Source organism: Nicotiana tomentosiformis, chromosome 6, assembly GCF_000390325.3.
Source record: "Nicotiana tomentosiformis chromosome 6, ASM39032v3, whole genome shotgun sequence".
Classification (NCBI taxonomy): Eukaryota; Viridiplantae; Streptophyta; class Magnoliopsida; order Solanales; family Solanaceae; genus Nicotiana; species Nicotiana tomentosiformis.
Window position 1 is genome coordinate 145,108,616 of NC_090817.1, and position 22,934 is coordinate 145,131,549.

Genomic DNA, 22,934 nt, shown 5'->3' on the forward strand with positions numbered 1-22,934 from the left:
TGTACCCAATCCAGGGCGTTTTCCGGTTGTGCAAACCTGTCTAGGATGAAAGTCATTCTTTTTGGATAGTGAAAGGCTATGTGGACTGTCCTCATTGAAGATGCTCCAACAACCATATTTGCGGTAACAAATTACAACCCTCAAAATATTTGAATCCCTTCGTACAACGGTCCAAAGCTCTGTATATCTCTGCCACGATCATTGGGACAATAGTGTAAGTCTGTCCCTTAATCCCTTCCATTAAGGTCTTGGTAACCATAGCCAAACGAGTGTGAATCCTATGTCCTTGAATTGGAAATACCATCATACCCAGAAAATAGACGATGAACACAAAAACCCGACGATGAGTCCAGTCCCGGAAAGTAATGGCAAACTCATCATGATAGATACGGTAGGATGTGTTGTGCCCATAAAGCGCGTAGAGGAAGTCAAAAGGTATGTAGGACTTTTTCAGGCAGACTAACTCGTCATTCTTTCTAAGACCCATCATTTTCAGAAATCCCCTAGAAGTACGATTTTCCGGTACCAGCAGACCAGGGCTATCCCAGGGTAGCCCGGTAAAACCTCCTATTTCCTCAAGAAGGGGAGTCATCTCTATATTACCAAAATGGAAAACAGCCTTTTTTCCTCCCAGAACATAGTAGCGGCCTCGGTCAGTACATTTTTTGGCTGAATGTCCAGCAAAGAAGGTAAATTTCCAAGAATTATTTTCACATGGTTCTTGTCGCTTGGCGAGAGATTTTCCCACCATTCTAGCAATAGAGGTGAGATACTCGAACCATGCCGAACATGGGGACTTCGTGCCTCATTTCTGTAAAACAAATAAAGTTAGCCCTTTTCCCCTCCGGGTTTGACTACTTACACATTAATGATTAGCATATCGGCACGTTTTCTCCAAATAATGCACATATCATGATCGTGCCCGTTGGGATTATGGAAATCCCGTTGGACTTTGGACAAGGCTTTCCTTAGAGAGTTATTATGCGTACAACATTCTAACTCATGCTAGGTTTGGACATGATGCATGCACAATTAACATCAGAGTAGGGTTTTCTATAGAAGTCTAGACCGGTAACCTCAAGCGGACAATTTGAGAGGGAAAGGCATGGAACCGTCGACTGCACCATTGATCGACTAGTTTTACCGCGAATAAGCCTTTCTAAATTTAAAAAGGGTAATATAGGAAGAGCGCGGACACTCATCAAGTGCCGCTATGGTATTAATTGCGCACGAGTGAAATATGATGCAGAGCATGTAATTGCAAAAAATAAAACAACACCTTGTCAAGTATTTTGCATGATAAAAGCGATAAATGCGGTATTTAATAAATGTAAAGACAAGAAAGAAAGAAAAACAAAGAATAAGTTAGTTCGCATAATGGAAAATTATAATAAAGCGGTAAAGGGGGTAGGGATTGGGAAATACATAAAGATTGAAGCCAGCGAACAAGGTTAAACGAAAAGTTGCATGTAAGTTCATGTAAAAAGGAAAATAGGGAAGGGGGTGTGCATGTAGCAAATAAATGGTGAATTTGAGCATAAAATAATAAAGACACGTTTATCGGGGAAGACTAATTCACACAGACCAAGTTCATTATGGTAAGAGCCTAAGGATATCCCCAGCAGAGTCGCCATGCTGACGCGCCCCTCTTTCTCGCGAAATTGGATTTCGACATTGACAACTCTTTTAAAAGGAAGGGTTATTAAAAGAGAGAGTCGCCACCTAACGATTAAGGTGTGTCACCAAAGATCGGGTAAGGGCTCAAATTACCTCAAGGAGAAGGTGTTAGGCACTCCTCGACATCCATAACGGTGGGTCCCGGGCGAACTCAAATCATGTGAATTAGTCTAAGAGAAAAGAAACAATTTGGACAAAGAAAGAACTATTTTAACAGGAATGGGGGGTCCTAAGTTTTTTAGCCTAAAGGATTACCCTGTGCAACATAAATAATACTTCGTAACTCCCTCAAGACGGGGTGTTACTCATATTATTCAGCGGGCACAGACTATCATCTCCTGCTACCCGATTACTATCTTTAAGTTGTTTACCTAAAGCGCTCTATTTGATTCTAAGTTGTACCCTATGCGTGCACTACCCGTCCCATGCCTATGGTCCGGGAGGCATTTGGACCTCTATTTCAGGGTAGTTCTAGACTTAACTTAGGTTGCTCAAAAGAAGAAAACTAGGCGACATACAAAAAAATAGTTAGGACTTTCAAATAGAAACAAGTATGGGCTCAAGTTACCCTCTGCATTTAGATATCAAATGCACGCCAAACTGATTAGCATTAACAGGTTTTATTAATTGCAAAATCCTACAGGCAGGATACCTATGTGATATTGACGAACGAGCAGACAGTCGTATACAAAGTCAATTTCTTAATGCAATTATTAGGACCTACAAAGTTTGCCTACTGATTTTAGCATGATACAATTAAGCCTACCAGCATGGTATCTAGGTGTTTTGTGCGATAGTAAATAGTGGCAGGTCACATAAACAAACCTAGAATTATTTGTTTTAATCCTATAGGCATATTTTCTACTGAAGGTAACAGCACAGAAAACGGGCATAAACAACAACTAAACAGATTCAGGCGTGCATTCTATAACTTGATCCAGTTTGAATCCTATAGGCATGATTTCTATAATCTGAACAGTTTTGAATCCTATAGACATTATTTCTACAATCTGAACAGTTTTTGAATCCTATAGACATGATTTCTATAATCTGAACGAAATAGTATGCAAGCAAGAATTCACATACACATCGGACCATACCATTTCTATAGGCATGGTTTGTAACGGAACATAATTAAGCCAAACATTGAGCCTATGGACATGGTTGCTAACACATAATGACTGAACACAATAAGACACTTAGAAGCATGATTTCTAACATATAACATCCAACATCACAGCATTAACCCTATAGGCAGGATTTCTACCCCCACTTTATAGCAAGTATAAAATAAGAACATAATGCTGAGAGAAGAAGACTAACACAACCTACTCGAAAAAAATCTTACCATGGGAACGGGCCTCCCAACAGCCCTTCGAGAGTTTGCGCCATGAGTGCTTGGAGTAGGGCATCTGTGAGACGATACCTTCGACCCATTTCTTGAGTCGAGGAACAGTATTTGGGACTCGGACAATAGCTGCACCACCACGGATATTAATGAGAAAAAGAGGGATGAACACGGAATCAACATTCTAAGGAAAGTTTTTACTTACGTGATGCATTCTACCTCTTGGGGAATGGCCTGAACTCGTCCGGGATCAAATCTGAGGTCCTCACACGGACAAAATGACCATGCCAGCCTCGATCCCGATCCTTATCGATGCTCGAAAATGGGGCTTTGCTAGCTCGGCGAACAAGCTTGATCAGTCCCTCCCCCCCCCCGAAATATTCGGGGACTGTATAAACGGAGCATATGGTTGATGGTAAAGGCGCACGAATCGATTTTATCCACAAAAAATCAGAGGAGGATCACAATCCTCCAGAGTGAGGGGTGAATTTGGCCGAGACATACCTCGTACCTCTTGCAGAAGTCCAAGATGACCGGATCCACTGGGCCCAGTGTAAAGGGATAAGTGTAGACACTTAGGTATCCCTCAAAGTGAGTAGTAATGGCCACCTCAGGGTCAGGGATCACTATATCCTTTTCAGCCCAGTTACAGTCCTTTTGGACTAAGGGGAGATCATCTTCAGTGATCGAGCAAATATACCTCGATGCATCCTCGCATCGACCCTGCACCGTGGAGGGTTTCTCGATCTTGAAGTCAACGAAAATCGAACAACCCCCGGGAATGAACATCTTCAAGGGAGGTTCGGGAAACGGTTCGTCGATGGCCGCGTTAGCAGCGGATCTCCCGAGGTCGACCACATCGGAAGTGGTCTCATTGGTTCCGGCAGTTGTTTGGGAGGTAGAAGTAACCTTTTGGGGGGACAGATTTTGAGGTTTTAGCCATTGTTCTAAGAGAAAGCTTGAAGAAGATGAAAAAAGGTTGAAAACTGGAGGCTCAGATATGTTGGCTTGAGTGGATGTTGAGTAAAGATTTCAAAGGAATATCGAATACCGGAGGTAAAAATGCTAGAATGTGAAAGAGAGTAGTGAAATCCTGAGGGTACGAGGGTAGACGGTTTAATGTAAAGTAAAAAATGAACGAAATAGGGGTTATTTATAGTGGTGTTGTGACGCTTCGCCTCTAGGGACAGCCAACCAGCGGCTGACATACATTTAATGTCATTATGACATGACTGACGAGACATTATAGGTTTTATGCCGTTTATGTTTCGGTGTATCGAAGAAGGAATCGGGACGCTCATGTCGTTTCTCATCAACTTACTCTCCGAGAAACGAGGGGACTATCTGTGTATGGGTAAAAACCGGGCTCATGATACACTTCGGCCTCCAACAGGGTAAAACGAGCTCGAGATATGATTGCAAAAGATCGGAATCGAAGCAAGGATATCCTCGAGTCAGAGTACAGGGGCCGACCATCGACCCACGATAATATCGGAGTCATGATTCGAGATCGACCTAAAACCTGAAGGACTTCGGAGAGCGTCGCCGGGCAATCAAGCACGGCCAACACGAGGCTATAATATCCGTGACCGGCCGGATATTACGGCGTGGATCTCGACACGTATCGATATAGAACCGGCAATTAATTAAACAAAAGATTTTTTACTTTTTATAGAGTTATACTTAGAGTAGGATTCCCCTACTATATAAATGGGGGTCTGATAAGTCATTAAGCACATTGTAACACGCATTCCAAAGCAATATACTATTATTTTCACTGTTATTCTAAGCTTTTCTTTTATTCATCAATATTGACTATTGTGAGCCTGGATCGAGGGCAAATAGTTCACTAAGGATGAAGACATCCTCCCCGCGTGGTTTGAACTTACTGTATTTCTATTTATTCATTTTAATCCAATTTATCATTTTGTATAAAATTAATTCGCATATCCTTAAAACCATTTAACATCCTTCAATCAAATCTTTATATTCATATTTTCAGTAAAGTCAATTGATTTAAAGGAGAATATGAAATTCACTGGGCGTGAGCGTCTTCGACTTTCTCATACAGTCTTTTCTTGCCACGTGGCATCCATGCACGCACCTCCAATTTCTTTTGGACAGCAAAATATCTGTTTTTTTTTTTTTTAAGTTCAAAATGTATAATGTACTTCGAAGAACACAATTTTACACATCATTACATTCTTACGGCTATAAAAATATATCAATATAGCTAACATAAGAAATTTTGAGTTAAATAGTTTATATATATATATATATATATCGTTATTCTTTTCTAATAGGTTAAAAAGAAAAAGAAGTCATACAAAAAAGAATCAGAATGCAATAATTAATCAATCTATATTTACCATATACTCAAGGAAACAAACATAGAGGAGTCATATATCTCCAACTACACGAATACATCAAACTCGCAAACTCTGATCTGTCTACGGTTTCAGCTAGCTGAAAATTAAAGAAAAAACAAATCTTAATTTTTTCAAACATCAGAAAAAGGAAGAAAATATTAGAAAGAGATAATGTCTCTCTGTGTATTGAAAAGTGAGAGTTTAACTCAGTTTTTGGTGTTCATGCTCTTATTAACATTTTCCTTTATAATCTCTGTGGATTGTTCAGCATTTCCCTTCACTGTATCTTTCATTTTTTGTGTGGTTTCCTTAACTGAATCCCATGTTTGTTGAGCTGTGTGTTTTGCTTTTCCAGCCACGTCTTGTGCTGTGTCTGCCACCTTATCTCCCATTGCTTTCGTCCTGCTTATTGCCTTTCATACACACATCTAAAATAAGTATTAATTGATAACTTGAAATAATTTATAAACGATAAGTAATACTTATAGTATAACATGTTATATAATCGTATCATTAGAAATGGCATTAAAGGTGACTAGATACAGTTATACCTTTTTATAACAGACATCCTTTATATCAATATTTTACTGTAACAGTCAAGTTATTTTTCGAATTAATTTTTTATGTTATATCATTATATATATTTTCTATAATAGCACTTTATAATAGTAGTTAAAAGACTATATATGGAAACAAACAAGTATGTTATAAAGAGTTTTGGTTGATAACAAATATTGATTGATTAATTGGCTGAGAAAGGTCCGTTAGTTTATTTCCCTCCTACTTCATGTGTTTCTTTTTCTAATCTTTGTTTTCTATTTTAGTTTAAATTTGATATTTTCACTCAAATCAAATAGTAAGAATTATATTATATCATCTATTTAATTACTTCAAGAAACCAAAATTATCTAGAAAGTTCTTACATAAATTTTGATAAAATATGTAATTGAAACAACTGATATTATTTTTTTGTTAGTTAATCTTAAATTAGTTTATGCTAAATTATTTACTGTGTTACACTATAATTGTTAGTTTATTTTATAAGTCCTCTTATATTATACTTAGTTTCTATTAGTTTATATGTATTTGTTTTTCTTGTTGTCTTTCTTTTTTTTTTTAAATACAACTTTATCAAAATAAGATTTTAGGCAAATTCTCTCCGATACTTTATTTAATTTTAACAAATCTTTAAATTCTCTGAGGTAAAATTATTTGATTAAGTAGATCAAATTTAAATATTTTGAGTTAAAGTAAATTAATGTTTTAAATTGTTTGCCCAACATTTTTTTTTTTAAAAGGTATCAACCTCAACTTTTATAAAATTTTCATTTTGTGGTAGCATTATAAAACAAAAAGAAAAAAAAGCGTTGCATAAATCTCTCTTGTTGTGCCGTGTAATATTCCAATTATCAATTAATATCTTTATTTACTAAATTCGCTTATATAAAATTTTGGGTCAGTCATTGCGTGCAAATAAATTTATCTTACCTCGTCAGCAGCCGAGGCAGTCTCGTTTTTAACTTCTTGACTGGCTCTCTTGGCGGCATCAGCCCCTTGCTTCATTGCGTCTGCACCCTTTAGTACTGAGTTTTGAGCCTCATCTTTAAATGCCGTTGCTAGGTGACGATTAGTTGTCCGCTGCACAAATTCATGTATTACACATTAATTAATGCTTAAACAAAAGAAATACCTTATTAATGGCGATATGAATTATTAATAGCAACGTGGCAGAGCCGGTAAAGTTATCTCCGTGTGATTTATAAGCAGTGGTGGGCGCACGTGGTGGCAAGCGGGTTCAACTGAAGCCGCTTCATCAAAAAATAATACTGTGTATATGTATAAATTAGGATTAAAACTGCGTAAATTTTGTATAAATATTTTATTTGAACTCACTTGACAACTACTATTTTACGACTAAAGTTATGTACTTCTAAGATTGAACCCGCTTGCACAAAATTTCGGGTCCGCTACTGCTTATAAGTCACTGATTCAAATCGTGGAAGCAACCAATAATGTGGCAGAGATACCTTTGTACAAGAGTGTCATCCAATCTGTTAGGATCGAGAACTCGGGTAGTGCGGAATATAGCCAAACAACGGTATAATGACAATAATAAAGACAATGGAAGTTGATAACAACGACAATTAAAGTAGAAAAAGAAGACACAAATTTAACGTGGTTCGGTCAAAGTGACCTACGTTCACAAGCGGAGAAAGATAATTTACTATAACAATAAGAGTACAAAAGAGAGTACAAAATTAGAGTAAATACTCTAATTAATCCCAAATACCCTAAGGGAATAACCTCGCAAGATCACTCCAAAGAAAGGGTTCACACAAGTGCTTCCCAACACTAACTCTCATACAAAACACTTTTAATAAAGGAAGAAAGGAAGAAACAAGAAATGAAGACTCAAGTCTTGTTGGTGTGTTTCCAAATGAGTAGAGAGTCCTCATTATATAGGAAGAGAAGAAAGAAATGCTTGGCTAACAATTAGCTACATTCTCTCAAAATACAAGGCCATTTATTTGGCCAACAAGGCCTTAAATAAAAGGCTCCAAATGTGCCAACAAGGCTCACAAATAAAAAAACCTAAAAATAAGGCCACCTTTTATAAATCTCCACCTTGGCATAATTTTGACTGATATAGTAAATTTGCTTCACCTTCTCCGCAAAAGCCCCAATGGGCATATGTCAAAATTTAATGCCATCAAAATCAGATAAGTTGTCTGATACCGAAACTGCAGTAGGGCCTATAATAGTGAAGCCCAATAAAGTATACAACGAACCAGATCTGTGTGCTTTCATGATCACAAGAGCATCTTGAAAAACTTTTAAAACTCCACCTTCACTAGTGAATTTGAAACCTAGGGATTCTAAAGTGCCCAAAGATATGAGATTTTTCTTCAACTCAGGAACATATCTAACATCAGTAGAGTTCTCATCATATCATCGTGCATTCTGAACCGAATTGTACCTTTGCCAATAACGTTGCAAGTAACATTGTTACCCAGTTGGACAACTCCACCTGCAACTGAATCATATGTAGAAAACAAGTCCCTGCTAGGACATATATGATATGAACAACCGAAATCTAAAATCCACTCATTGTCTAATCTGAAACTAGTTTCAGTTGTTAAAAATATAGTTCCCTCAATCTCATCAGTTGCTACACTAGCTTCGACGGTGTCAGTATTTTTGTGCTCATTTTTTCTTTCTTTATGCTTTTCTTTATTTTTCAGTTTATAGCATTCTGAGATATTGTGACCTTTCTTATGACAATAGTGACACTGTAAATTATTGTATCTGGATATAAAGTCGGATTTGTCCCTAACAAACAAGCCAACTTCCGCTTGAGTTCCACTAGCTTCCCCAGTAATATCACTATCTATCTGTTCTTTTGATTTTAAGATAGATTTAATATCCTTATAAGAGATATTATCCTTTGTATAAAGCATAGTATCTCTTATATGCTTAAAAGATGGGGGTAGAGAACAAAGCAGTAACACGGCTTGATCATCATCTTTAATTTCAGCATCTATATTACTCAAATCCATAAGAATGGAATCAAAGGTGTCAAGATGAGAGAGAATAGAGGTACCTTCACCCATACGAATTGTATAAAGCTTCTGCTTCAGGTAAAGTCTATTTTCCACCGTCCTCTTCATATATAAGGTTTTCAATTTTTCCCACATGCCTTTGGCTGTGGTTTCTACAGAAACTTTACGTAAAACCTCATTTGAGAGATTTAAAATGATACCTGCTTTTGCCCTTTTATCTATGACTACAAACTCCTCATCCGTCATTTTATCCGGCTTCTTCTCCTTTCCTTGTAATGCCAAGTCTAAGCCATCCTGAATTAGGATAGCTTCCATCTTTAATTGCCACATTACGAAGTTTGCACTTCGATCAAATTTCTCAACATAGGTCTTTGTTAGAGTCATTTTGGCTATTGAAACTAACCCGGTTAGATCCGGCTCTGATACCAATTTATTAGGATCGGGAACCCGGATAGTGCGGTATATAGCCAAATAACTGTATAATGGCAATAACAAAGACAATGGAAGTTGATAACAACGACAATTAAAGTAGATAAAAAAGACACAAATTTAACGTGGTTCGGTCAAAGTGACATACGTCCACAAGCGGAGAAGGGCAATTTACTATAACAATAAGAGTCAAAAGAGAGTACAAAATTAGAGTAAATACTCTAATTAATCCCAAATACCCTAAGGGAATAACCTCGCAAGATCACTCCAAAGAAAGGGTTCACACAAGTGCTTCCCAACACTAACTCTCATACAAAACACTCTTAATAAAGGAAGAAAGGAAGAAACAAGAAATGAATACTCAAGTCTTGTTGGTGTGTTTCCAAATGAGTAGAGAGTCCTCATTATATAGAAAGAGAAGAAAGAAATGCTTGGCCAACAATTGGCAACATCCTCTCAAAATACAAGGTCATTTATTTGGCCAACAAGACCTTAAATAAAAGGCTCCAAATATGCCAACAAGGCTCACAAATAAAAAAGCCTAAAAATAAGGCCACATTTTACACAATCGATATCACTTCGGCTATATATATATATATATATTTGGAACACGAAGACAAGCTTTAGAACCTCCGCAAACTTACGCTCGGACCAAGTTATAATTTAATAATAATTCGATATTGCTTGCACAAAATCTCGCGTATGGCACTAAATAACAATGATCACGAGAAGGATTGTAACGAATTCCAACCTTCTCAAAAACTTTAATATGGATTTACATCCAATAGATAGATCATAAATTCAAGTTATATTGGAACGTAAAACCCAAAAAAAAAAAAAAGACAATAAGAACCTGGAAAGGTCTGAATGCTCCACTAACAAAAACTCTACTAAGAGCAGACGTCATGCTTGCCATATCTCTCTAATTGAATTTTTTGAGTTTGTTTCTTGAAATTGATTTGGTTTTTCTGTTCTTTTTCTAGTCTACTTTCTAGTAGAGTTATAAATAGGGAAAAATTGCCAATATTTTCTCTGTTTTCATGGCTGACAAAAATTCCTTTAAGCTAACCATTGTTAGGAACTTACAAGAGCAATACACGGATCACTGTCTACTTTAATGCCTCTCGTCTTCTTCTTTTTTCTTTTTTCTTTTCCCTTCTTTGGAAAAAGAAACCAAATAAATAGTACCATAAATAAATCGAGTATTTAGAACAATTTTTTTCTGTTGACAAATCTCTTTCTTCTTTTCGGGTTATTACTCATACCCGATACTTACACCAAATAATAATTTATCATTGTTAGGTGAAAATTGATGAGATAGTAAGATATACTTTAAATAACCATACTTAGTGATAAAATGCATAATCCTATATAAGTGAGTAAGTTTTTTTCGATATTCCCCATTCTTTATCTTTCGTTTTTTGGTATTTATTCTGTCAAAATTCATTTTGCTTGTTTTAGCATTTCAAATATATATAAAGGAGAAATAGTCCACGTTCATAATAAGGATTAATCATAGAAGATAAGGATTAATTGACAGATTGAACTCATTGGATATATATAGAGGACTTTGTATATATTAATTGATCATACTGAATATATGAATTTTGGAACAGCCCAAAAACTGTGGAGAATACAAATTATTCATGAACCAATAAAATAGCAGTAATTAAAAAGTAATTTGACTAAGGATCAGCACAATAACAACCCAAAATCCCAGCACCAATCTTAGTACAAACGCCATTCTGATATCCTTCCTTAATACAAGCTGCATTACAATCTGGAAATTGAGAACATTGTCCTATAAAGACCACATCTGCTGCTTCACTTGAAATCAAAAGAATAGCCAAACAAAAAAATCCAATTAGTAAAATAGATGTGTTAATAGCATTCACCTTTCCCTTTGCCATTTTACTGTATTGTCTGTCTGTCTCGTTCTGTGTACAAACATGTATGTCTTGGAATGTCTATTTATACAAAAAAATTGGTCCTTTTTTGGAATACTTTTAACACTGTATATTATGTTAGATTATGTTCATAGTATGAAAATCAACTGAACAGACCTCCTATGGTAATTTTATTTTTTACTTGCAATGATAAAATACATTCTATATAAAAGGAGCTGAATCAGATCTTCGTTGGCCAATTTAGGTTATTATAGTAACATAATGAAGGGGTTGCAACATTCACACTATTCCTTTTTCAATGTATATTTTAGGTCCAATGCTAGTCAAATCTTAATCGACATATGCATTTCTGCATAGAATATATGTTGTCGAAGAGGTGCCATTTTTTAAAGTTTTTCTGGCCAGTTTCTATACAGAAGAAAGTTAAGCAAAAGACAAAAAGGCCCTATATACGAGGTATCAAAAAATAAACCAAAATTTTAACAATACACTTTTATCATCTTATTGATTAGAAAATCTAAATTAGATTAGATAGTCAATAATTTCCCAGCCTTAATTGGCTCCCTTTAACGTGTGCATTGCATATTACAATCTCTGTAAGATACATCATGGAGAAATTACTTGGAAAACTAATTAATACCGGTATTGAATTTTTTTCTATAGAATCTTGCATTACATTGGGGATTCAGGTAGGAAAACGGGAATGTGAATGGGAATGGAAATCGAATCCACACCTGCTGTGTGAAAAACTTCCACTAATATCATTAGTGACTCTGTTTAAATTTTAGCTTAATGTTTTAGGACCTTTGATAAGAGTGGGTTGCTCTAGTGGTGAGCACCCTCCACGACGTTGTGAGTTCAAGTCACCCCAAGAACAAAGTGGGAGTCTTTGGAGGGAGGGAACCGAAGGTCTATTGGAAACAGCCTCTCCACCCAGGGTAAGAGTAAGGTACACATATTAAGTGCCCTTTCCGATCTCTTTTTGGTCGTCGAACTGTGTATAGCAAATCTTGTGAGACAACTCAACAAGGAACCTTGACGCACTTCGCAATGTACGTATCTATCTTTTGCCCTCAACATTGCAAGTACCCAAAATAAAAATTATGACAACTCTAAAAACAGATGGAAGTACTGAAGAATAGCACTTCCAATTTCCAAATCGACGTATCTTTTGCCCTAGGAATGGTCAAGCGCACTGGCTTATACCCCTCGGAATGTTCAGAACGCTATCTTATTTTATAAGCACTCGGAACCAATTAGATACCGAAAACAGATTCAGCACCCAATGAAAATGGCTGATGAAAAGCACAATAATTTAATGTTGAAACGGATGAAGCGCAAATTGAGGCTGACATAACCAACCAGATGTTCTCAATGAAATATTTTGTTTTTTGCCAGAAGATCAGAAGGCAACATAGGTAAAGAGAACTAAAGTGTTTAACTGAAAACAGAGTAATCAAAGTCATGAACAAGATGAACAGACGTAAAACACTATGATTACATGTAAAGTCCTTCTGGCACTCCCTCTTTCTTCTTGAACATGACCTTGTCTTTGGCCTTCTTGAAATCTGGATGAGTAACCTGTAGAAATAGAATACATTTGTGTCAACAATCTACAGCGCCAGGTAAACTATCAACCCCAAAGTTTCAGACAAAAGACAACAGATATTTTTGGCGACCACCACAGACCACAGAACAGGAGTAGGATCAGGAAATTTAAAATGTATTTTTGAATATATTATGCCTTGGTAAAGAACAGTACCACAATTCAACTATAATTAGATATTTGATCTTCCCTTCTCCTCATAATCTTTTTACTTTTCCAGACTAAACTTTCAATATGCCAAAGATTTGTTTTTAAGGTTAAGGATTTTATATGCAGAGCACAAAGCTGACGAAGTATAACATCAATATGCTAAAGAAAATTAATGGTCCAATTTACAACATACCAAAAGAAACTCAAATATATCTTCCATTTTTCAACATCCTGAACATGTTAAAGAATCAATTACAATCTACAGTCTATATTTCCTTGACCAATAAACCTCGTCTTTCCAGACCATCTTCACAACTCTTCCAACTGCATGAGTACAATAAGATGGACAATGCACATATTCGGGCACATAACACCATATAACAAGACGGAGGATGCACTTATTCAGGAGCAAATAAGATCAAACTCCATCTCACCACTCCACAAAGCTTAAAATAATAATAAAGTAAGAGCATTTCATTTCAAGTGGGATTTGCTAACCCAGAACTGCGTGCCTATGATGAATAAACCTCGAAATAGACATGTCATACCAACAAAAGAAAGAAGTTATCTGAAATTGAATCAAACATGCAACCCATCCCCTACCCCCCGGAGGGGGGTGCTTTTTAGACATATATTAGAGCATGCCTACCTATCATGAAATATAAATTGAACTGATTACCCATTTTACGTCTCACCTTCATACGCCGCTCTCTTAAAGCGAGTAATCCAGCTTCAGTACATATTGCCTTGATATCAGCTCCCGAGAACTCATCCTTGGTCATAACAAATTCTTCCAAGTTGACATCATCAGCCAAAGTCATCCTTGCTGTGTGTATCTGCATACCACATACAAATGTTTCACGAAACGGTATGTAATCCAGGAAGCATCACACAAAGTATGTTTCCCAATAATAGTAATCTTTTCTATAAGTCAAAAGGTTACAAAACAATAATACTGTAATGCACAAACCTGGAAAATGCGCCTCCTTGTTTTAATATCTGGAAGAGGGAACTCAATTTTCCTGTCTATCCTACCAGGCCGAAGAAGGGCGGGATCCAGGCTCTCAATTTTATTTGTTGCAAGAATCACCTTAACATCTCCTCTGGAATCAAAGCCATCTAACTGGTTCAGCAGTTCCAACATAGTCCTCTGAATCTCTCTTTCACCACCTGAGTGTGCATCATACCTGAAAACAAACACATTAATTAGCACACATCACGAATTCCAACCTCAAGAACAGATGCCAGAAATAGACCTTTTTGTACCGACTGCATCAATTTCATCAATAAAGACAATTGAAGGTGAGAGATCATCAGCAACTCTGAAGAGTTCCCTGACCAATTTAGGCCCATCGCCCAAATACTTCTGGATCAATTCACTTCCAACAACACGTAAGAAAGTGGCTGAAGTGGAGTTTGCAACTGCCTGAACAAAAAGGTTAAATAAAGTGCTTGAGTATTTTCATATTATGGGCTAGAGAAACATCATATTCTAAAAGTAACGGAAAAAGGGTCAATAACAAGTTGATTCCAACTGTTTGCACTAGAGAGACATTCGATTCCAGAAGTAGATAAGAAAACACCTAATAACTAGTTGAGTACAACTGTTTGCACATGTACATTGAAATGTATCAGAATCTATTTCACTCGAAAGTCAAAATAGTGAAGTGCCACAACCACCTTGCTAAATTCGAACTTCGCTACACATTTCCCTCATCAAGTCACAGGTAGTCTTGTAAGAAGTAGATATACTTCAAATTTCAAGAATTCCACTTACATTATAAGACTTGTTAATTCCAACTAGGGAAGTGAAAATGGAAGCTCAACCAAATCTCTAAACTCAGCAAACACAAAAAGAAATTTCACAAACCTTCGCAAGCAAGGTTTTGCCTGTGCCAGGCTCTCCATACAGAATGACCCCTTTAGGAGGTTTAATACCAATGTCTTCATATAATTCAGGGTGAGTCAAAGGAAGCTCAACCGCTTCTTTAATCTCCTGAATCTGGGCATCTAATCCACCAATGTCAGCATATGATTCCAAGGGAGCTTTCTCAACCTTCATGACAGACACCATTGGATCAACGTCATCTTGTAGAAGCCCAACAACCGATAGAACCTGAATGAGGAAACATATATTGTCAAAATGACCCACCCTCAGACTTAACACACTCACTTTACTACTACTTCAAAGGAATAAAAGGAAGAGATCTGCAGAGAACAATTATCAGCTTTTTTTGATAAACCTGCAGAGAAACTCTTATCAAATTGAACAAACTAACAAACAAGATAAAAAATCAAAAATAAATTACCCAAAAAGTACTACAGAAGGCACTAAATTTGGAGTCTAAATACAATGAGTAAATTGGCTAATAAAGGAGGTTACAGCTAGTCAAAATCACTGACCATCTAACTTGTTAATAAAAATAACTTAGAAGCTCTCTTAAGTAGTTATCCTTACAAGTAACAAAATCTGATTAAATGAATTCTTTTAGCATTATGACTAATCAGTCACCTACAATACAGTGATACCAAACATAAATTCCAGTCACTTAATTTTTCATATTGCTTCCACATTCCAAATCCCAAACTTACTAAAAGCTAAAAAACTAAATATCAGAACTTAACAAATAGAATTATAGAACCATAACCCTACCTAAATTTTTGAACTTAAAGCTAACCGAATCACAAAATTACTCAGTATTAGGTCTAAATTGTACAAACGCCTCAGTCTACTAGTGAAACCCTAAAAACTAAGAGGCAATCACATATTACCAAAAAAAGCAACAAAATAAACAAAATACAAACCTTGTTATGCATCAAAATAGCACATCCAGGTTCAAGCTGATCCTTATCAACAAACGATAAGATTCCAACATAATACTCCGGTCCGACCGACGACGAAACAATAGCATGATTCTCATCAATAAGTTCCTCCAAATTCCCTACACTCATCGGAGATCCACGTAGATCGTCAACTTTAGATCGATCCTCTTCCGTTTTCTCTTCCTGAGGTTTCAATCGTTCCTGATTAGCCACAAATTCCTCTTCCATTAACAAGTAATCCTTGATTCGCTCGAGCTTTAGGAGACGGAGTTTGCATTTTGTTAACGGTGTAACCGTTGGGAGTCGAGCTGCTGCTTCGGAACCTTTCTGTTTGCGCTGTTTCCGACCGACGCGTGCCGGTGGTGCAGCTGGTTCGAACTTCTTCTCCTTCTTGTCTCCGTCGTTCTTCCGGTCGCCGGGCTGTTGCCGGTTAAGTCCGCCGGGTGTTCCCTGACCCATGACTTTTAGCTGTGACTGAGAAGAGAGAGTGGAGGAAGGGGTTTCGAAATAGGTTTCGGATTTTTGTTTGTGCTTTTCTTTCTTTCCAAGATATAGATATTCGCGTGAGTAATTTTGAATAGAGTTTTTATTTTATTTTTTTGGTTAATTTTGAATGGAGTTTCACATCTATAATTATCTCACATCGTTTGGTATAATAATTTCGGGATTAAATGCAAGATTATTTTATCTTATATTTGGATGAATTGTTAAATTTATAATTAGTAATTTCGAAATAAATTAATCCCACAATGTCAGTATTATTTTATCCCACATTGTAGTATAATAAATTCGGGATAACATTAAAATGATAAGATGCTCTTCTCCAAGGCACTTTCTCAAAGTATTTTAAACAATTCTAGTTAAAAATAAAAATAAAACTTTATCTCGCTACATGTTTATATTATACATCGTATATCCTATTTTTAGTCCAATGATCCAAACATCTTCCAATAGAATTATATTTACTAAATAATTCCGTCATTATTTAATCATCATACTATAATCTCGAGATAACTTGTTCTCCTATTAAACAACCCCTTATCGAAATTAGAAAATCTCGATGCCATCATGAAAAATAATTACAGGTATTATTGATAATAAGTAAATTAATTAGGTGAAAACTAAAATAAACAATTTATTATTACAAGTTAAATTGCACCTACACCACAAACATTATTTACGCCAGCAATTGATCTTAGGCTGAATAGATAAATTGTCAACCTTCTTTGTGGATTCATTTCAATATAATTCGATGAAGTTGAGACCATTTATATTTCATCAGAGATGGTTGAGTCTCTGATTGAGTGGGTAAAAACATCTTTTTTTTTGAGTAAAAACTAAAGAAATGTTGGTTGTCTTCAAATTAACATACAATCTACAGAGCGTTGCATAAAACTTTTGGAAATTTCTTCTACGGAATTGTCACCTTCTTCTCAATCATCTTTAATGTGTGAATAGCTTTTAGAGTCAATTGAAACAGAACTTGTAAAGACAACAAAAGGAAAACAATCGCTATAAACGTTACATTGCAATGTCAGTGTAAATCCTACACCAAAACTGTTTACATTACTTCACAGAAGACAGCTGCTGAACCATATTAGTGGTGGGGCATGACTATTCTTTTTCAAAAGAACCAATTGAGACTTATCTTTCCAAGCCAAAAGAGAAGTGGAAACTGAGCTAGAGCAATGAAGAGGAGGAGGTAATGATGTCTGCTTGAATCATAAGTCCTCACTTCTGCGAAAAGAACTCTCTTCATCGTCTTCACTAAGAATATTCCCATGCATAAGCTTGTCCATGGCATCAAGAAGTAGTAAGAATGGCTCCATATAATTGTTCCAAGAAGAGCTATGGACAATCCTGTGAAAGCATATCCAGAGTATGACACGATATCAAGGAGAGGAGCCTCTCCACTACCCAGTGACAACAATGTCATCTTCAGCAAAGAAACTTGTAAAAACCAACCAACCAACCCCTTGATGAACAGCCAGTTTAGAACTTCTGGGGTAAACCTGGCAAGAGAAGAAAAGATTCAGAATCAACATAAACAAAAGGATGAAGAAGCAATGGTGGAAATCATTCCATACTTCAATAGTATTGCAACATGATACCTAGAAGTCGAGTCACATTACCAACTGCATCCCACCACTACTACAAAATATCACTCTTACGACCCAATTTATTCTCCTACCTATTTTGGATAGTCTCTGATTGGTTTGCTCACTCTTAAAAGGGTAAAAGTTTTTCTCCATATTCTCCAAATCTTTTTCAACCCCATACTATGGAAACCACTTCCATAGTTAAAAGAATTTTTAATTCTTCAAAATTAACCGTATGTTCACTTTTCAATCCACGTCTATTTTAAATACAATAAAATTCAACAGCCATGCCTCACAAACTAGGACATCTAAATATAAGAGGAAGAGATATCTCAAAGAAACGAACTATGTCTATTAAGTTCAGTTTAAGCAGCAGTTTTGTTCTTCTGTACAAGCATGCGACATCTATTGGCACTTTAAACAAAAATGAGCTAAGCAACCACTTGCCTAATTCGACACACAAATTTGCCAGTAAAGAATCAAAGAAACTTCTTAGTATTGACCACCAAGAGACCAAAGCCTAGAAAGTTTGAGGAAACACTAAGCTTACCTTCCCTGGAGACCCAGTGATAAGCCAGCAAGAACAACGTAGGTACCAAATGCCATGAATGGAATGTACAAATCAGGAGCATTTATGTCATAGATAGGGGGTTTATAGGATAGCCTGCCACCTACCGGCTCTGTGATTCTTGTCCAATGACCCTACAGACAAATGAAAAGTTACAATATCGAGATCTAACGCAACAATGAGAAAGATCAAGGGTTTCAAGAGCTTACTCTGTGTAGAAAAGGGAAAAGAACAACTTTCAATTTGTTTCTCACGTACTGGTCATTCACTTGGAAGTAGTACTGGGGATCGGAAAAATACCTACTTATCTGTTCAATTGAGAAGTTGTTAACAGGAATTCCATTTCCAACACATAAGCTAAACCACTTGAACAAAATAATCCAGCAATAAAATGTCCACAGACAGAAAATGTTTTTGATGAAGTAGTCAGAATGGAAAAATGTATTGGGCAATAAAAACGTTACTTATGTACGGCTTCAAAGAAATGTTTAGGGAACTTAAACAAAAGGGTAAATGCTACACCATATCAAAGAGAAGGGGGAAGGCGATCTGGCTTAATTTTGTTTCGAAGGGGATTTTTCTGTGGCTGCCTACAGGAAAATCATTTGTATAACAACATCGATTTTATATTTAAAAAAATTGATAAGTACGTAACCTTACTTCCATGCCTCATTATGAATGGCTAATTGTTCTTCTTAATTAACAAGGGCTAATCTTAAATTATTTTTTTAGGAAAGTTTGGAACACAATTGTCATGTAAAGGCAAAGCTTTTTCTTTGAAACTCACATAACTTGCACACCCGATTCAGCCTAGTACCAGGAAACAAAGATAAAAGAGACTAATCTTTTGTGTAGTCGCCAACCAATACCTGCGATACGAGCGTTCCCCTCAAGCCCACTAATGAACCAAAACCTTCAGTACTTATCATTGGATGTTGGTCATTTCCACTCCAATTGAATTAGCTTAGCTAGACTCCACCACTATATTGCGTAGACAAAATCACTGATAACCCCTTTCAAGCTTTCTCCCGAGTCCTGCCCCTACTGAATACCATACTATACCACCCCCATGCCCTATCGTACTCAACGTATCCTTCCAAGCTCAGCCAATATGGGAGTTCCCTATTTCAACTTACACTTACTTTTTGCAACAGCAACTAAACACACTTGAGGAAATTAGTGAACTTCATGGTAACAGAGCAAATTCAGAAGACTGTACCAAAATTTTCCAGTTCTAAATTATATTTTATTTCTTCTCCGTTTGACCTCCTTTTCCTTCTCTTATTTGGAGTAAATGGGGCTTGACATTAGTCATTCCATGCTTCTCCAGAACAATATGTCCATCAGAGCTACTCTTCCCACAGAAATTCTACTATTACCACTAAATATGAATATCTATCTACCTAAATAATACTGCCTTCGTTTCAATATATGTGAACCTATTTGACTGGGCACGGAGTTTAAGAAAAAGAGAAGACTTTTGAACTTTTGGTGTAAAATGAGGCACACATGTGTGACTATAAATCATTGCATAAAGGTAAGTTGTTTCCAAATATTGAAAGGGGTCATCAAATCCTAATGTAATCCAAGGCACGCTATAGGGATAAGATTATATATCTATATACCTGATTGTTGGTTGAATTGCGCAAAGAAATTTTCAAGCTTTTCTAGTTCTCTGCTCACGCCAATTATGTATCCTCAAACTCCTCAAATAATAATGACCCAAGCAACAGATCAAACAATTGTTCTTCTTTGTTACTACTTAACGCGGCCGTCGGGAACAAGTCTTCCGCAGCTTCTTTTTCTTAATTTGATTCCAAAGCTAATGAGGTTTAATTTTTCCTTTTTCTTCCTTAAGCCATTCTAAGGCTCTGTAAAGTAAAGAACACTGAGAAGCTGGGTTGGCCCACTTGTTTCCTCATTTAATCTAAAGTTTGGTCCAATATATATATTCTTAATCAAGTAAATGGTATTTATAAGGCTATTGATGGCCTCATATACTGTCAGCCACGTTTTTGGCCTCCAAGTCAAACAAAAGTTTGGTTCATCCATAAGCTCTATTTCCATATTTAAGGTTAAATTAGACCAAAAATGACGGGGTATTATATTTTTTTGGCACGAACTAAAAATGAAATAAGTTCATATAAATTGAAACGGAGGGAGTAGGATTTATGTCTCCTCCCTAAATAATTTTTCTTTTTCTATTCTTTTTAAAGTTAATCTTATGAGTTTACTGCTCAATTATGGAGCAAGGAATAAGGAAAAGGACATACTGAGGACAGATTTGTAAATTGAAAAATGAAGAATGTGATTAACAATTGAAGAATGGGAATAGCTTCACCTAGCTTCAATTGCTATTCTGTGACATCTTCTGGCTTTTGAAGTTCAACTTAGTTCTAAAGCTAATCATGCATAGCTCACTTTTCTATTATGTGACAATGCCAGTTAGATGGTGTCATCAAAGTGAAGGAAAATTGTAAATGCTATTTAAAAGTTATTGATTTTCAAAAAGTTGTAGAACTAACCTACCTAAAAACAACAATGCAAAAATAAAACAAAGAGAAGTACTGTTTCCTTGCTGATCTAATGTCATAATGTATTTTCAAAAACCAAAAACTTCACGATCAATCTATAGAAAAAACTTCCTTAGTAAGTAGCAAAATGTAGAAATATGACCAGTCCATGAAACAACTTACATTGCTTTGAACATATTCAGAACTGGAACCAAGGATTTTTTCTCCATAAGCACCTAGGCCACTTCTAATGAATCCCGAGCTACCACCAGAGAATGCATTTCCAAAAGGACTTGCCTGTGGATTAACAGGCGGTCTTGGCATTCCAGACTGTGCTCCCAGGTTATCATACATTTCTGCAGAAGGATTCTTCTTTAATCAAGACAAATGTTAGTAACTCGACATAAGCATAGTTCATTTGTCTGATTGCTTGATTAGGTCTAAGGTATAAACTACCAAACAGGGCCAACCCAATTTTCTAACATCAAGAACAATGCCGACAGGCAGCTCATTATTCCCGGTATCTCATATTTCTTTCTTGCTATAAGCTTGACATAAACCAAAGATGATTGTCCAGCCCAATTCAGAAACTTCACTTATCCCACCCAAAATCGTTTTAGCCATTTTTATCAGTAAATGCTACCCTCAGGGCACCCCCCAATAAGTGCATAACCTCAATACGAACATATTCAGAGAAAGGACAGGCAAAGACTAAGTAGTCCAAAAAGTCTGTAGAGCCAGAAAAAGATTTAAGTTATATACACCAACACTGTAAAGATTTTCTTAGACCATCAGTGTATTTTGACCTATTATAAAAGACTGCTTTCCATATTTTAAGGTTAATAATTAATGTTTGTAAAAAGAATCACATGCAATTGCCTAGTTTCCTTTTAATCAGTGCATAAAACTTATACACGCCAGAAAATGACTCCATCACTTCGTTTAAACCACATCCCACTTAAATTTATCTTCTTATCATATCTAGTTTTGACTGAACACGGATTTCCATGCAAATTTATCATCTTATAATTACATTACTAATTTTTCTGCAGGATAAGAGAGAATTCATCACTTAATAGCAACTTCAGAAACCAGAAAAAGGAGAATTCCTCAGGTTACACGTACATTTTGCAACTCTTTTGTTGTTAAAAAAAATCACCCGATTACATAACGGCCTTTTTCTGGAAACACTCATCAAACAATTATTTCACAAATCACATTGATTTAAATTACCAATCAACTACCGATGCAATAAGTAAAACAAAATAGAAAAGAAGAGAGAAGGAAGTGTATGCATATAGGAAAAAGAAATCAAATGAAAATTTGAAGATTAAACAAAATAGCGTAGATTACCAGGAAAATGCAGGGAAAAAAAGTTTAACGAAATAGAGATCCTAAAAACTAATAATGGAGATCTGTAATAAAGGCTACTATAAGAAAAATTCTCAGAAAGAGAAAAAACTGAAGGACTTACAGATTGAAAGTCTGTCTGAGGAACAGATGGAAGCCAAGTTTGCAGAAGAATCTCAGAGTTTACAGTTAACTCTTAACTCCAGATTTCAGAGTTCTAAAGTTCTAACTTCTAGAGAAGGGTCAATTCCTAACTTCAGACGCAGACCCGTATATTAGAACCCGACCCACTGGACTTCCTCTATTCGGGAAAATGACAAAATTGGTCCTTATGTTTGGTGATATGTTCAAAATTATCCCTTATATATATACTTGAGCAGTTTTAATCCTCTAAGTTTGACAAAAGGGATCACACTTTCAGTTTCCATCAAATATTTTAAAAACGTTGGTTGTTATTCTTAACGAAAACTGTGAAGAAAAAAAATCTTTAACACGAGCTCACACTTTGAGGCACACTTTTTAAACTTTCTTCTAT

At 36.1% G+C, this 22,934-nt stretch overlaps 3 protein-coding genes across 5 annotated transcripts; all 3 read right to left on the bottom strand.

The window, feature by feature from the left end:
* Positions 1 to 5,367: 5,367 nt before the first annotated feature.
* Positions 5,368 to 10,396, bottom strand: LOC104096988 (uncharacterized protein At4g13230-like). Its single transcript, XM_009603469.4, has 3 exons — positions 10,237 to 10,396; positions 6,883 to 7,032; positions 5,368 to 5,807 (listed from the first exon to the last, which is right to left on the bottom strand). Exons 1-3 carry the CDS (start codon positions 10,297 to 10,299, stop codon positions 5,601 to 5,603), a joined length of 420 nt encoding a protein of 139 aa, XP_009601764.1. The 5' UTR covers positions 10,300 to 10,396; the 3' UTR covers positions 5,368 to 5,600.
* Positions 10,397 to 12,621: 2,225 nt separating this feature from the next.
* Positions 12,622 to 16,409, bottom strand: LOC104096987 (26S proteasome regulatory subunit 4 homolog A). The gene is made up of 6 exons (XM_009603468.4): positions 15,852 to 16,409; positions 14,917 to 15,162; positions 14,303 to 14,472; positions 14,017 to 14,233; positions 13,742 to 13,882; positions 12,622 to 12,871 (listed from the first exon to the last, which is right to left on the bottom strand). Exons 1-6 carry the CDS (start codon positions 16,326 to 16,328, stop codon positions 12,788 to 12,790), a joined length of 1,335 nt encoding a protein of 444 aa, XP_009601763.1. The 5' UTR covers positions 16,329 to 16,409; the 3' UTR covers positions 12,622 to 12,787.
* Positions 16,410 to 17,370: 961 nt separating this feature from the next.
* LOC104096986 (uncharacterized) lies at positions 17,371 to 22,661 on the bottom strand. 3 transcript variants are annotated; one of them, XM_009603466.4, is made up of 5 exons: positions 22,524 to 22,661; positions 21,233 to 21,418; positions 18,746 to 18,844; positions 18,519 to 18,670; positions 17,371 to 17,881 (listed from the first exon to the last, which is right to left on the bottom strand). In XM_009603466.4, exons 2-5 carry the CDS (start codon positions 21,401 to 21,403, stop codon positions 17,494 to 17,496), a joined length of 810 nt encoding a protein of 269 aa, XP_009601761.1. In that variant the 5' UTR covers positions 21,404 to 21,418; positions 22,524 to 22,661; the 3' UTR covers positions 17,371 to 17,493. The 3 variants fall into 3 exon arrangements, with proteins under 3 accessions (XP_009601761.1, XP_009601760.1, XP_009601759.1); XM_009603465.4 differs by having other exon boundaries at positions 21,233 to 21,405; positions 22,524 to 22,650; XM_009603464.4 differs by having other exon boundaries at positions 21,233 to 21,421; positions 22,524 to 22,650.
* Positions 22,662 to 22,934: the final 273 nt, after the last annotated feature.